At 39.1% G+C, this 16486-nt stretch overlaps 1 protein-coding gene across 1 annotated transcript in view; it reads right to left on the bottom strand.

The window, feature by feature from the left end:
- Nucleotides 1-16486, bottom strand: part of DDX26B (DEAD/H (Asp-Glu-Ala-Asp/His) box polypeptide 26B) — a 151561-nt gene that overhangs the window by 57913 nt on the left and 77162 nt on the right. The window contains exons 14-15 of the mRNA XM_006881891.1: nt 13436-13670; nt 10415-10798 (exon numbers count right to left, since the gene is read on the bottom strand). Coding sequence (XP_006881953.1) covers nt 10415-10798; nt 13436-13670 — 619 coding nt within the window. The remainder of the gene's footprint in view (nt 1-10414; nt 10799-13435; nt 13671-16486) is intronic.

Here is a 16486-nt window from a genome sequence, read left to right as displayed (position 1 = left end):
GTATAAGAGTTCATATCTCATCACATCTTCTCCAACATTTACTTGCTGTCGTGTTAAACTTTGCCACTGTTACTGGAGTGTGTCTCATTGTGGTTTTGATTTGTATCTCTCTTATTGCCAGTGATTTGGAGCATTTCTTCATGTGTCTGTTGGCCATTTTAATATCTTCCTCTGTGAAAATTCTTTCCATGTCTTTTGCCCATTTTGTAATTGGGTTATCAGTCTTTTTCTTGTGGAGGCCCAGGAGTCCTCTAAACGTTTGTTACAAGATTGAGATGGTATTGCCAAAAGTTTGTTCCCAGTCAGTAGGTTTTCTTTTCACCATGTCGAGAAAAGATTTTTATGCACAGAGAGATTTAATTTTTAGAGTTCTCATTCATCAATTTTATCCTCTTCAGCTTGTACATTTCTGGCTGTATTTGGCAGTCTTTTTATACCATAGTCTAGGCCTTCTAAGCTCGATGCCAGTTTGTCTCTTGTGAACTTTATGATTTTGGGCTTTACGCCCAAGTCTCTGATCCACCTTGAGTTAATTTTTGTGTATAGTGTGAGATGTGGATTCTGTTTCAGCTTTCTGCAGGTAGTAGTCCAGTTTTGCCACCACCATTTGTTGAAAAGGTTGTCATTTTCACATCTGATAAGGTTTATTTCTTTGTCAATTATCAGTTGACCATAGATAGCTGGGTCTATTTCTGGGTTCTCAATTCTGTTTCACTGGTCTATGTGACTGTGATTGTACCAATATCATACTGTTTTGGTTTCTACCACTGTATAGTAGGTTTTGAGATCGGGGAGTGTTTTCCCTCAACCTCATTTTTGTTTCTCAAAAATGTTTTTTCTTATTCGGGGTCTCTTTCCTCTCCAAATAAATGTGACAATTTCCCTTTCTATCTCCTTGAAAAATTAATTTGGTATCTGTATTGGGATTGTATTGAATATGTAGATTGCTTTTGGTAGGATTGTGATTTTTACAATACTGAATCTTCCTATCCAGGGCACCTTGTTTCAATTATTTAGGTCTTTTATTGTATCTTGCAGAAATTTTCTCTAGTTTTCTTTGTATAGATCTTTTGTATCTCTAGTTAGGTTCACTCCCAAGTATTTCAATCTGTGGTTGGCTATTGTAAATGGTATTGCTTTCTTAGTTTCCTTCTCTGATATCTCTTTGTTACTTGTAGAGGAATCCCTCTGGTTTTTGGAGATTGATCTTATATCCTGCCACCCTACTAAATTGGCCTACTAGCTCTAACAGTTTTTTGGTTGAGTCTTAGGGGTTTTCTGTGATAGTTTAACCATGTCTTTGCCAATCTGGATGCCTTTAATTTCCTTCTGTTGTCATATTGTCCTAGCAAGCACTTCCAATACAATATTGAATAGAAGTGGTGATAGTAGGCATCCTTCTCTGGCCCCTGTTTGCAAGGAAAATATTTTTAGTCTTTCTCCATTGAGAATGATATTGGCTCTTGGTTTTGCATATTTATTTTTCACTCTGTTGACGAAATTCCCTTTTATTCATATTTTGCTGAGTGTCGTTATCAGGAAGGGGTGTCGGATTTTGTCAAATGCCTTTTCTGTATCAATTGCTAAGATTATATGGTTCTTATTATTTACCTTGTTAATATGGTGAATTATGTTGATTCTTTTTCTTATATTGAACCATCCTTACATACCTCTTATGAATCTTACTTGGTCATGGTGAAATTTTTTTTATGTGCTTTTGTTTTGTATTCTGTTGGCTAGGATTTTGTTAAGGATTTTTACAACTATAGCCATGAGAGATATTGGTCTGTGATTTTCTTTCTTGGTAATATCTTTTCCTGGTTTTGGAATTAGGATTATGCTTGCTTCATAGAATGACTCTGGGAGTGTTCCTTCTTTTTCAATTTTTTAACATAGTTTAAGTAGAATTGGTGATAGACTCTCTCTGAAATGTTTGGTAGAATTCAGCTGTGAAGCCATCCAGTCCAGGACTTTTTATTATGAAGTCTTTTTATGACCTTTTCCATTTCTTCTTTTGTGATGGGTCTGTTCAAGTGTTCTATATCTGTCCTTGTCAATCTAAGTATGGCATGAGTTTCAAGGAATTTGTCTATTTCCTCTACATTTTTAAATTTATCAGAGTATGGCTTTTCATAGTATTCTGATATTATCAATTCAATTTCATCTGGTTCTGTTGGGATGTAACCTCTATAATTTCTTAATCTAGTTATCTGTGTCTTCTCTCCCCCCCTTTTTGTTAAGTTTGTCATTGGTTTGTTAATTTTATTGAGTCTTTTAAAAAAACAGCTCCTGATCTTATTGATATTTTCAATTGTTTTTCAGTTTTCTATCTCATTGATTTCAGCTCTTGTCCTGATAATTTCTTTTCCTGTAGAGGCTGATTGTTATTCTTTTTCTACTTGATGAAGTGTTGAGTTAGAGAATTGATTTTTCTTCTTTCTTCCTTTTTTATGTCTATGTCTATTGCTATGAACTGCCCCCTGAGGAATGCCTTAGGTGTATCCCAGAGGTTTTGGTATTTTTTTAAAATTTTCATTTGTTTCAAGGAACTTTTTAATTTAATTCTTTATTTCTTTTATAACCCAGTCATGTTCTAGCAGAGAGTTATTTCGATTCCACATGGATGATTTTATGAACATTTTCACTCTTGAGGTTAATTTCTAGTTTTGTGACATTATGATCTGAGAAGATATTTTGTGTTATTTTAATGTTTTTTAATTTGTTGAGGCTTACTTTGTGTCCTAATATGGGACTGATTATGGAGAATATACCATGTGCACTTGAGAAGAAAGTGAATTATGTATTAGTTGGGTGTAGTTCTCTGAATACATCCACAAGGTCGAGTTGGCTGATTGTATAGTTTAGGTCTTCTGCATCTTTGTTGAGTTTCTTTTGGGGTTGATCTATCCTTTGATGATAGTGGTGTGTTGAAATATATTGTGGTACTGTCTATTTCTTTCTTCAGTTCAGTTAACAGTAGTTTTATTTTGCAGGTCTATCATTTGATGTTTAAATGTTGACCAAGGTTATGTCTTCTTGATTTATTGTGCCTTTAATCGGTATTTAATGTCCTTCCTTATCTCTTATGGTGGTTTTCATTCTGAAATCTATTCTTATTTTATCAGAGATTAATATTGCCACTCCTGCTTTTTTTGTTATTATTTTTTTAATTAATTTTAATGAAAGGTTACAGAGACTTAGGGTTTCCAGTCGTTCATTGTTGCACTTTTCTCCCTACCCACCCCTTCCCCAATTCACTTTTCTCCTTGAAAAGAAATACTCTTTCATTGTTATTCAATCCCTCTCCCCCAAGTCCACTCCACTATGCAGCCTTCACTCTGGACTTCTGTAACGACAAGAATACCCATTCATATATCCCTTTTATACAGTGCCCTTCCTCATCTGTTTCAATGCAATGTACATCATTCCTCCTCGCCTTTTCTGTGTTCCCTCAACCCTGATGTCACTGTTTTACAACAGTGGCACTATGCAATATTTGTCCTTTTGTGACTGAGATATATCACTCAGCATAATGTCCTCCAGGGTCATCCATTTTGCATAATATTTCATGAGTTCCTTGTTTTTCAATGCTGCATAGTATTCCATTGTGTGAATCTACCACAGCTTCTCTATCCATTCATTTGTTGATGAGCACTTGGGTTGTTTCAAGCTCTTTGCTATTGTGAACAAAGCCACAATAAACATGGGTGTGCAATCACTCCTGCTTTTTTGAGGTTGCAATTTGCTTGGTGTATTTTTTCCAGCCTTTGATTTTGAGCCTGTCTGTCTCTTCTTTTTTTAGATGTGTCTCTTGTAGGCAACATATTGATGGGCCTTTTAAAATTTTTTATCCATTCTGCTTCTCTTTTTCTTTTAATTGGTGTGTTTAGTCCATTCACCTTAAGTATGATTATTGTCATACCAGGTTTCACTTTTGCCATTTTGCTGTGTTTCTTTTTCTGTTGTTTCTGCTTACTGTGGTTCATGCACTTTTCCTTTGGCATCTCTGTGTGAAGGACTTAACTTAAAAATTACTTGTAATTTTGATCTGGTTTTCACAAATTCCTTAAGTTCCTTCTTTTCTACAAAGGATCTAAATTCTTCTTCATATTTGATGGAGAACTTTTCTGGTTATAGGATCCTTGGCCTGCAATTGTTGTCTTTCAACTTTCTGTATATGCCATCCCATTGTCATCTAGCTCACATAGTTTCTTCTGAGAAATCAGAATTCAATTATTTCCCCTTTGTAGGTGATTTTTTTGTTTTTCTCATGCTGCTTTTAGAAATCTATCCTTTTCTTTTGGAGAATTTGACTAGTATATGTCTTTATGTTTTCCTTTTGGGGGTCTAGTTTATTTGACGTTCACTGTGCTTCTTGAATGTGGATTTCCCTGTTCTTCAGAATACCTGAGAAGTTTTCTTCTAGTACTTCTTCCACAATTTTCTCAGTAATTTCCCTGTCACTCCCGTTTTGGCATTCCAATCATATGTATGTTATTCCGTTTGATGTCATACCACATGATTCTAATGTTTTTTCATTTTCTTTACATCTCATCTCTGATTTTACTTCTAGCTGCAATAAACATGGGTGTGCAACATATCTGCTTGGGTGGCAGTTATGGTTTCTTTAGTGTATATTCCCAATAGTGGAATTGCTGGGTCAAATGGTATTTCTATTTGTAACTTTTTGAGAAAGCATCACACCACCTTCCACAGTGGCCGCACCATTTTACACTTCCACCTACAGTGAATAAGGGTTCCAGTTTCTCCACAACCTCACTAGTATTTGTTGCTTGCTGTTGTGTTAAATTTTGCTGTTCTTCCTGGGGTGGGATTATATCTCACAGTTGTTTTGATTTGCATCTCTCTTAGAGCTAGGGATTTTGAACATTTCCTCATGTACTCGTTGGCCATCTGAATGTCTTCTTTGGTGAAGTGTCTGTTCATATCCTGTGCCCATCTTAAAGTGTGCCTGACCGAAACAAAGGTATTTTCAGTTGCTTCATATGCATGTGAAAGTTGAACAATGAATAAGGAGTCTGAAGAAGTATAGGTGCTTTTGAATTGTAGTCTTGGCAAACAGTGTTGGATATGTCGTGGGCAATCAAAAGAAAGAAAAGCTAGAGTGCACCCTAGAGGTAAAAATATTGAGACTCTCTTACATATTTTGGGCATGTTGTCTGGAGAGGCAAGTTCTTAGAAAGGGACATCATGTTTGAAAAAAATGAAGGTCAGTGAAGGAGAGGAACACTCTCGATGAGATGTATTGAGGCAGTGACTGCAATAATGAACTTAAGCACAGTAGAGATTGCGAGGATGGTGTAAAAGCAGGCAAGGTTTCATTCTGTTGTATATAAGGTTGCTTCAATTTGGTGTCAACTTGATGGCAGCTAACAACAGTAATGTTCACATTCATTGATTCCTTTTTCTTCCTATTCAAATCTGTTAGTTAACCTCTCCAGTAACTTTTTAAAAAAAATTCTTGTCCTTTCAAACACCAAAATTTTTCATGTTTCCTTTTTAGTATTTCTATTTCTTTATTTGGGAACTCTGGTGGCTTGTGGGTTAGGAATTGTACTGCCAACTCAAAGGCAGGTAGTTTGACTCTATCAGCTGTGCCATGAGAGAAATATGGACAATCTCCTCCCATGTGATGTATAGCCATTAAAAACCCACTGTAGGGTCAGCTATGTGTTGGTTCCAATTTGACAACACTGAGTGAGTGAATGATCTTTTTATTAATATTCTCTGCTTGATGAAACAGAATGCATTCTCCAGATTTTCTTATGTTCTTTATTCATAGTTTCCTTTATCACTTTAAGCATATTTACGATAGTTGGTGTAGAATCTTGGTCTCTTGAGTCCAACTTTTATTCCTCCTCATGGATGTTGTTATGTGCCATTGAGTTAAGTATGACTCATAGTGACCCTATGAACAACATATCTGAACCCTGTCCTATTCTGTGCCATCCTCATCATTTCTAATATACCTGAGACCATTATTGTAGTCACTGTATCAACCCATCTGATTGAGGGTATTCCTCTCTTTCACTATTCCTCCATCTTTCCTAGCATGATGTCCTCTCCAAGGAATAGCCTCTCCTAGTAATATACCTGAAATATACAAGACCATCCTTGCCTCCAAAGAGCACTCTGGCTTCACTGTCTCCATGCTGTATCTGTGTTTTTTGTTTTTGGGGGGATTTTTTGCATTTCACGGGATATGCAGTACTCTTCTCCAACACCAAAAAGCAAACATATCATTTCTTTGTCATCTTTATTCATTGTCCAGCTCTCAGATGCAATGAATTATGTCTCAAAAACATAGTTACCCTAAATCCTAATCTCTATGCTTGTGGTTATGATCCCATTTATGCCTGAATTGCCTTTATTATGTTAATGAGGCTCAATTAGTGTAGGATGTATCTTTAGTCCATCTCTTTTGAGATATAAGAGAAAAATTAAACAAGCACAGGGGAGAGATGGGGTAAGATCGATGTCAAGGCACATGGAGATCGCCAAGAAACCAGGAAACAGAAGCTAAAGAGACGAGGACATTCCTCCAGAGCCAACAGAAAGAAAGGCTTTGCCCAGAACTACCATTCTAAATTCAAACTTCTAGCTTCCTAAAATGCATTTCTGTTAAAGCCATCAACTTGTGGTATTTTTGTTACAGAAGCACTGGATAACTAAGACATAGTTTCTTGTGAACAAGGTTGGTTTTGGAACTTAGTATACACACTCAGAATGAAGGCTTCTAGACCACTTCTGGGGGGTGGGGGAAGTTAAAATGCCACAAAGCTTTCTTAAAATGTTTTGGTGGCTTTTCTGCTGACTCAGAATTCCCTTGGCTGCTATAAACTTTTAGATATCTTCCAGAGTTTCAATAAAGTTGATTCTGTTTTTTATTTTGTTTGGTTTTTGTTTTCTGGCAGTGTTTTTGGGGGATGGATTTGTTCCCACAGTTCCCTACTCCATTTAAATTGACATCACTTTGCTATGAGTAAGAGAGAGAGAGAGAGAGAGAGAGAGCGCACGCTCCAGCTAGTCAGATCCAACTGGCACAGGAGGAGATTGCCCCTCCTTCTCCAGCAGAGCAAGCATCTGGTGAATTTGAACCACATGCTTTTGGGATTGCAACATAGCTTCTTGCCGCTAGGCCACCAGAGCTCCCTATGAGTGAAATTTTTTTTAAAAAAAATTATGAGTGAGATTTTTAAGCTTAAATCTTTATGTTCATATCTTAGTTTCGTCAAAGAATAGTGTACACTTTTTCTCTACATATAATTATAGATCATGAAAAAAGACACCTCTCCCGAATTACCAAATTTGTGAAAATCAATAAAGTAATTTATTTTATATATGGAAAGTAAAAAATCTTTTTTGCACACTTAAATTTTTGCAAATTAATAAAAAACATAACAATACTGTTCCATATAAACCTTTGTATAAACATTAAAGGAAAAATACACATTTTTTTTTCTTTTAGTGCTTTCAAAGCACAGAATGTGCAAGTCCACCATAATACTTTCTGTCCTTGTCACATGCAAAAAGGAACAGATGGCAGGGTCCCAGCAGCCTCAGGTGCACTTAATAATGTCTCTCATCAAAATAGAAGGGAGTTGGAGGTAGATTGCTTTATGACTCCCCCCTGTCCCCTCCTGCAGAGAAATAAGTTACAGGGATGCATTCTCATTCAATAAAACCCAAAATAGCAGCTTCCTTACACATTGATTCAATTATCCTGAATCTTTCATGATTTAAAAGGCACAACTAGGAATTGTTGAAAACTTGTTTGGCATACACAAGATTACCGGTTGGATTCTGTGCACCTATTCCTTCCAAAGGACATAGTAAGAGCACCAAGCAGTGCTCCACTTACAAGTGGACCCTAGTCTCTCTGGAAATATGCAGAAAAGACAAGTCAAGATCAAAGAAAGAATCCTTATAATTTGGCAGGACCAGCAATGCTTTCGGAATTAGCATCACCCTCCTCAAATGGAAAACAAACAACAAATGACACTCTAAAAGAAAAATCTTGGGGCAAAATCCCAAATTTCACTGATGCAGAATCATGAAACAAAGCCTCTGGAAGATGATCATCTTGACTGCCAAGCTCCAGCATGGAAAATTTGTCTTTTTTTCTCATTGATCTTTGCGCAAGCACGATGATCTGTTGTTGATATGATTAACTTTATTGAGAATATGGTAGGAATTTATTTTTTCTAGTACCTTTTCAAGGTACTGAATTAAGACTCGTCTCTTAAACCTGAAAATAAAGAAAAGACACTTCATTAACCAAAGATATGTAAAGCACCATGATATGCCAGGCATTGTGGAGGGACACAAAGGGAAATTGCATTCTATTGCTATGAATTGTTTATGACTTGACGACACTTAACAACAACAACAACAACAATGAGCTCAGTTGGCCTAGTGGACAGAAAGTGATGCTACCAAGCAAAAGGTGGGTGATTTTAATCTTCAGCCCTCAGGCCTGGTTTTGGTCATTCTTCCAAGTGGTCTATCACTGGTCTGTCCATTTGCTGTACAGAGTTAACTCATGGTTGTTGTGATGTTGAACACTGTGTCAAATGTGATAATGGTTACCCATGGTGGACAGTGTTTGGTGGAGCTTCCAGATCAAAACAAGCTTGGAAGCAGGAGTGGCATCCACTTCCGAAATAGCTTGTCTCCAGAAACCCTATGAACTTGGAGAAATGATGAAAGTATACAAGTGTTCAGGTCTCTTGTTGATAGGGTCACTATGAGTCATTTATGACTGGACAGCACTTAACAACAATAATAGGAATATAAAATGTATCCTCATAGAAAGATAAACAAGTTTGTGTGGAGTATATTTCAACTCATAACAACCATATATGTGTCAAATAAGAACTATGCTCCATAGAGTTGTCAATGGCTGATTTCTTCACCCCACCCCCACCCTAGAAGTGGATTGCCAGGCCTTTCTTTCAAAGCATTCTGAGTGAATTTTAACCTCCATCTTTTGGTTAACAGCTAAGCATATTAACTCTTTGCACCACCCAAACACTCCCAAGTAAAGACACAACTTAGCAAATATGAAGCATACTAATTGAGAGCCCAAGCCCCCCAGAAAAGGGTGAGTTCAGAAGGCACCACGGGCTTGGATGAATTAATAGTTTAGGATCAAAATAATAATCTGAATGTTAATGGAGGCAGAATGAACTATGAGGGGGAAAACAAAGCAGAACCTGTTTCCTCCCATATCCTATAAAAAGTCCTACTATGAAAAGGAGTGTCTCTGTTTATACCCACCTTGCTGCTTCCTTGATAGTAAATTCAACAAATTGTTTCTTGACCTCCAGAGGCCCTTGAACTTCTTCAAGCAAAATGAAAATTCTTTCATACTCTGGAGACATTAAAAAGAAAACTGTCAGCACTTTGAACAATAGGAAAAAGAAATAGAACTCAACCTTGGGCATCCTCAGCAGTCACTTTTCATCAGTGCAAAGGTAAATATGGTTTGAATTTTAAACAATTGTATCACGTATCAATACATCTCTACTAATGAAACTCATTAATCCTAACCAGGTGTGCCAGGGTGAATATGGCTTTCCATAAATGTTGTCCATCACCTCTAGAACACGTGATTGTGTTGCCTTATATGGAAACAAAGGGACTTTGCAGATGTAATCAGGTATAATGATCCTGAAATGGGGAGATGATCCAGAATTAACATGTGAACCCAGTGCAACTGTAAGCATAAGAGAGCGACAGTAGAGTTAGGGCCAGAGGGATGGAATAATAGCAGCATATATCAGAGAGGTGAGAAGGTGCTACTTTGCTGGACTAAACATGAAGGATGGTGCCTCAGGAGCTGGAAAAAGCAAAGAAATGGGTTCTCCCCTACAGATTTCAGAAGGAACACTGTCAAAGCCTTGCTTTTAGCTTGTTGTGGTCATGTTGTTTACTGTACAATCAGAACCGACTCACAGCTGATCCTCAAGTGGGATTTCAGAGGCAGTTAACTGCACAGGAGGAGATTGCCTGTCTTTCTCCCTCAGAGCAATTAGAGTATTTGAACTGTGTACTTTTGCAATGACAGTGCAATTCTTTACCACTAAGCCACCAGAATTCTGATTGTAACCGCAGCAAAAGACACAAAAATGTTAAGTTGACGGGAAGGAGAAAGAAACAAGTGCCCTAGGGTTTTTGTTAAAGAAGAATCATTTGGTGCTGTATGGTTTTTTGGTTGGTTTTTTGTTGTTGTTGTGGGGGTTTGTTTTGTTTTGGTTTGGTTTGGTTTTTAAGAGGAATCACTTTAATTTATAAAGGGTTCAATGAATTTCTGTCTTAGGAGGTGGATGGAACCTAGTCTAATTAAGAAACCTTATTCTATTAATAGACATTCCTAGCCTGGACTACTTACTTCGTCCAAATTTTCTAACTTCTTTCATCAATTGATGTTTTATATCTGCATTGATTCCCTGTGCCATAGCAGGTGTTACTTGCAACGTCGTTGACATATGTCCCAAAGTAGCCATTGAAGTCATTGCTGTGACTTTGGGGCCATCAATTGAGAGATTGCAGTTTACAGTTCCTTCTATAAGTGCATTACTACCAGTTTTGTTATTCAGACCATCTTTCCTGAGACAAGGGAGGTCCTCAGACAGAGAGTCCTGCTTGCTTGGTGGAGTGCTATCTCCTGCCACCTTCGTGAGTTTTGGAGGAACGGATTTTGACAAGCTGCCATCAGGTAGTGTCTGACCATTTTCCATCCCTTCTGCATGGAAATCATGAATGACAGTAGAATCTAGAAAGCAAATAAAGCCGTTAAGCTGGGAGAAAGATGCATTTCAGTACCCTCTAAGGCACATTTCTGTGCTTCCTAGTTGCAAACAAATTCTTTCAAGAAGCAAGAGAACGTGCCTGTTAGAAAAAGAAAACATCTCATTTTCTTCCCTACTTGGCACTGTGAGTACAAACAGAAAACAAATAAGACAGTACAACTAATAAACATTCACAGACCCCTGGTACTCATGATATACTGCCATCTTGTCGCCCTTAATCTGATGCCATACTTTTTAAAGTCAACTATCAATTGTCCTGCTTTACAGAGCTGGAAGCTAGACAACATGGGCCTTCTTAACTCCCTACCTCTACTTCCAACTTTCTGAGAAAAAGAGAAGTGGCCACTGTCTCCACTCCAGATGATTCCAGAGACCATGCCAGGGATCAGCAGTGAATGAGATAGAAACATGCCCAGCCTAGTCACTCTGCCCTTCCCATGAGAAATCAAACAGACAGCAAGGTACATAATGAACAAGCAAAAAGATGGCAGTGTGAATGCCTGTAAGGAGAGCAGTAAGCATGGATGTGCTGGAGAGTAGGAGAGGGACCTCTGCGGACAGCATGAACAGACAGGGCCTGCCTGAGGAGGTGACCACTGAGCTGGTCATGCCCAGGCCTGGTGGAAGGGCTCCACGCTGTGGAAAGAAATTGTTTAAAGCACATCATGCGGTGACAGGATCAATGTGGATGACACAGGGCAGAACGCGAGCTCACCCGGGACAAGCATGGGAAACAGCAGAGCAGCTAAGCTACTGTTGTAGCTTCTTAATAAGAGATCAATGTGAGATGATATAGAAGGATGGAGAGAAATAGTGGAAATTAGGATTTATCCAACCAACATCAAATGGCTTGAACTCATGAATGGATGGCAGGAGGGAGGAGAAGGTAAGAGAAATCATGCAGACTGTAAGGGTTTTGTCTGGAGCACTGGAGGATACATCATCATGCCAGGGTGTGCAGGGGCCAGCAGAAAGCAGTTCATCACACTAGATCCTTTGCAGCTCTTCCAGGTTCTGAGTTCAGTAATCCCACATTAGTATCTTGACATTGGGCATCATTTATGCTATGCTAATTGAAAAACACTGCACACCAAGGGTTCACCATCCTCCCTACTACCCTAAACTCTGCTTAACAGGTGCTTGTTATAATTTTAACAGCACACCAACAGTGGCATTATTTAACCGAGTCAGCAAAGGCTGTAAGCAGAGCTGCTTTGGCAAAGGGAGTTTGGGAGTTCGCTGTAAACATATGAAGTCAGTTGAGTATCAGGTGTCTGTTACACACCTTAGTGAAAACTCCACGGAAGCTTTTGTATTTGATGCTGGAGTTTCAGGCAACAGCTGGGTGAGGGATGAAAACAGAAATCACATTGAAGGCCCAATGATTGCACGGCATGACATAGAGAAAAGGTGTGTGGGAGCCATAGGGCCCACAAGTGAGCACTGGGGCCTTGTGATATTTAGAGGCGGGCAAGGAAAGGAAAACCCGGAGAAGAAAGTTAAAGGAAATTGTCAGCAGGAGGGAAGAAAGTGAGGAGATTGGATGGGCATCCAAGAGGCTTACGTGAGGAAAGGTCATGGCAATGTCAACAGACACTGGTAGACTTGATGAAAAGTTTCAGTGGAGTTGAGAAGATAGAGTCGAGATTGTGCAGCTTCAGGGTTTCTACAGGAGGTGAAGCCAGGAATAGAGCCAGGGCAGACCCATCTTCTCGTTGAGTTCGCCTTCCTACTGTTTCAGGAACCTACCTTGTCCATCTAATTTTGCAGCAGCCCCCAATGGTTGCCTCTCTTTTGCCCCCTGGCAAAGGCAAACAGGCCCTTCATCTCAAGTTAATTACTATTCAAACAAACTCATTGCCATCTTGTCTATTTTTGACTCCTAGTAAACCCTCCATCATGTTTCCGAGACTTTAAATGTTAATGGGAGGTTGTTGTTATTGTGTGTCTTCAAGTGAGAATCAATTCATAAGTGACCCTCCAGTGGGTTTTCAAAGACAGTAAATTGCACAGAAGGAGATTATCCATCCTTCTCCCATAGAGCGGCTGGTGGATTCAAACTGCATACCTTCGGGGTGGTAGCACAGCTCCTTACCTCTGTGGAAGTATTTCTTCCTCAGAGATGCTTGTGGATCTAAGCTGTGGGAAATAGGCAGCCCTTCAGCTAGCAACACACCACACCACAGATTATGCCGCTCAGGTTTACATCCCTTCATACAGGTGATGCTCTCTGAGACAGGATTTCTGCTTTCCACTGGGTCTACTGCGCTTCCCACATCAGACTTTCAAATCCAACCCACTGCCATTGAGTCAATTCAGATTCATGAGGACCCTCTAGCAGGTTCCCAGGACTGTAAACCTTCCTAAGAGGAGATTGCTCATCTTTCTCCCGTGGAGCAACTAGTGGATTAAAACTCTGCATCTTTCACTAGCAGCCCAATACATTACACACAATGCCACCGGAGCTCCTTCGACCTACCACACAGATTATTTATTCATGTCTTACTTGGCAAACAAAAACCATACACAAAAAGAAATTAATACAAAAGAAAATAGGACTGCTTATAGGTTTTGGTCCTCAAGGATACATAAGGCATTACCTGTGTGTCCTAGTGGGGGTTTTGTGAGGTTTGGGTGAGATGGAAGCCAAGAGACTGAAAGTGACCCCTTTCTGCCCACGTGGTTCGTTACAGGAGGGGGTGCTTCTGGTTTCTTCAACAGGAGGGGCATACTCCGTCTCCTCTTAGACGACATAGGACTGTTCGGTTCTCCAGGGCGTTTCACTTTGTTCTGAGGTCCTGCTACAAACTCATCTGCTTCATCAATCATCATTCCCTACAAAATATTAAGGAATATGTGCCATTAATGCCAAATACCTAGCTCTCCAAAAATTGCAAACCATTTCAGCGGAATATACAACCAAGCATTATATCATTAGCATAACTCCTAATCATGAGTCAAAGAGTTCTCACCCCCTCAACACACACTGTTATCCAGAAATGCAACTCAACTTTAATCCAGTCTGAAGGAAGGTGAAGCACAAGTGTTGTCCAAAGCTGAATATGGTACAATCATGATTAATTAGGAAGCTTGAGCAGATATCACCAACCAGGAGAGGATAAATCCACTTAACTTCATCGAAGAGATAAAAACTCTTGTAGGGGTAACTCATCATTAGCAAATGCTTATTAACACTGTACACTATATTGATTGATATAGACAGGGAATGGCAAGTAGAAGAAAGACTTAATTTACCCAACTCCTAACCTCACAGATATTCAAATTATGTGCACCTTGGTTCCAGGGTGAGTGAGAGGTACTATTTTGACTGTTGAATATAGATGAAAGATGAGAGTCAGTTGTATAGAAGGTTAGCTTAAAGCTGTTCTCAGCCAAGGATAACACAAGAACATACCCTTTGTTATTTGAAATCAATCATAATAAATTATTCATGTCATTTGCATTTTCCATGAAAAGTGCAGACGATGGAAAAACATGTTAATTGAGCATTTCCTACATGTCAGGTACTGTTCTAAATGTTCTATGTATATTTACTCATGTCATCCTCCACTAAACCTTTCAAATTAGTGTTGTTGTTATGTGCCATTGAGTTGGAAATGAACTGATTCTCCATCAGTTTTTCAGACGCTGTAAATCCCACGGGAGCTCCCTCAGCGGAGCTGGTGAATTCAAAATACTTGCCTTTGGGTTGGCAGTGCAACTTCTAGTCCATTAAGCCACCAGAACGCTAGTCTTAGGTGCAGTAATTATTATTATACCCAGAATTGTTGTTGTTATGTGTCATCGAGTTGCAGATAAAATATTTTTTAGGCAGTTAGTGTTGCTGTTGTGAAGTGTCAACTATGACTCATAGTAACCACATGAACATGGAATCTGAAACCTGTCCTATCCTGTGCCATCTTCATTATTTCTGATACACTTGATCCCATTGTGTACAGTCACTGTGTCAATCCATCTCATTGAGGGTCTTCTCTTTCACTGGCCCTCCACCTTTCCAAGCATGATGTCCTTTTCCAAGGAATAGGCCCTCCTAACAACATGCCTGAAGGATGGAAGACAAAGTCTCACCATCCTTGCAGCTAAGGAGTGAAGGTTCTGGCAGCACTTGTTCTTTTGGCAGTCCATGGGATATTCAGTGCCCTTCTCTAACACCATAGCACAAAGGCATCAGTTCCTCTGTCATTGTTACTCATTGTCCAGCTCTAAGATGCATAACATACAAACTCTGGGGCTGAAATCATTTGAGTACAAAATCTTGTTTTCTCTCTTACTTGTCACTTACTGTGTCACTTGGGTCAGCCTTGAGGAATACCTATCTATCCCCAAAGGTAGATAGCAATTCCCACCTGCAGAACAGTTAAAAACAATAAATGCAAGATTAAAATGCTATCCCTTAGTTGTTGTTGTTAGGTGCTATCGAATTAATGACATCTCATAGAAACCCTGTGAACAGAGATCAAAACCTCACTCTGTCCTGTGCCATACTCACGGTCTCTGCTATGCTCAAGTCAATTGTGGTGCCAATACACCTCACAGAGGACCTTCCTCTCCTTCATTGACACTCCACTTTTCCAAACACAATGTTCTTTTCTAAGAACTGGCAACATGCCCAAAATTTGTGGGATAAAGTTTCACCATCCTTGCATCAAAGGTGCAACACTTCCTCGAAGACAGATTTGTTTGTTCTCTAAGCAGTCCATGGCGTATTCAATACTCTTCGTCAACACCACCATTCAACGGCATTGTTTCTTCTTCTGTCATCCTTTATCATTGTCCAACTTTCAGATGCATTGAAGCAAATGAAAATATCATGGCTTGGATTAAGACTAAGGTCTTTGAACTGACATCTTTGCTCTTAGAACTTTGGAGAGGCCTTTGGCAGCAGATTTGCCCAGTGCAACATGGCTTTTGATTTCTTAACAGCTGCTGCCAGGAGTACTGATTATGAATCCAAGTAAAACGCAATCATTGACAACTTCAATCTTTCCCCATCTACCATGATGCTAGGGAGCTCTGGTGGCCTAGTGGTGCGAAGCTGTGCCACAGTACTGAAGGCATCCAGTTCAAGGCCACCAGCCGCTCTGTGAGGGATGAATGAACAATCTCCTCCATGCATTTAACTGCCTCTGAAAACCCACTGAGGGTCAACTATGAGTCAGTTCTGACTTGATGGTACACAACAACAACACCACCATGATGCTACTATTGGTCCAGTAGTGAGGATTTTTGTTTTCTTCATTTTGAGATGTAATCCATATTGAAGGCTATGGTTTGGGATCTTTTGCAGCAAGTGTTTCAAGTCCTCCTCATTTTTGGTAAGCAAATTTGCGTCATCTGCATAAAGCAGATTGTTGATGAGTATTTCTCCAATCCTGATAACACATTCTTCTTCATACAGTCCAGCTTATCTAATTATTAGTTCACCATAGAAACCGAATATGTATGGAGAGAAAAAAATACAATGGTGATGAATACTTTTCCTCATTTTTAAACCATGCAGTATCCCCTTGTTCTGTTTGAACTATTTCTTTTTTTTATAATTTTTAAAATAATTTTAATGAACATTTACAGAGATTTTGGATTTCCATTCATTCATTGCTGCACTTCTCTCCCCGCCCAACCCTCCCCCC

The sequence above is a fragment of the Elephantulus edwardii genome, unplaced genomic scaffold (assembly GCF_000299155.1).
Source record: "Elephantulus edwardii isolate Elephantulus edwardi_28Jun2011 unplaced genomic scaffold, EleEdw1.0 scaffold00016, whole genome shotgun sequence".
Lineage (NCBI taxonomy): Eukaryota > Metazoa > Chordata > Mammalia > Macroscelidea > Macroscelididae > Elephantulus > Elephantulus edwardii.
The sequence above is the reverse complement of the archived record's forward strand: the minus strand, read 5'-3'. Positions and strand labels throughout refer to the sequence as shown.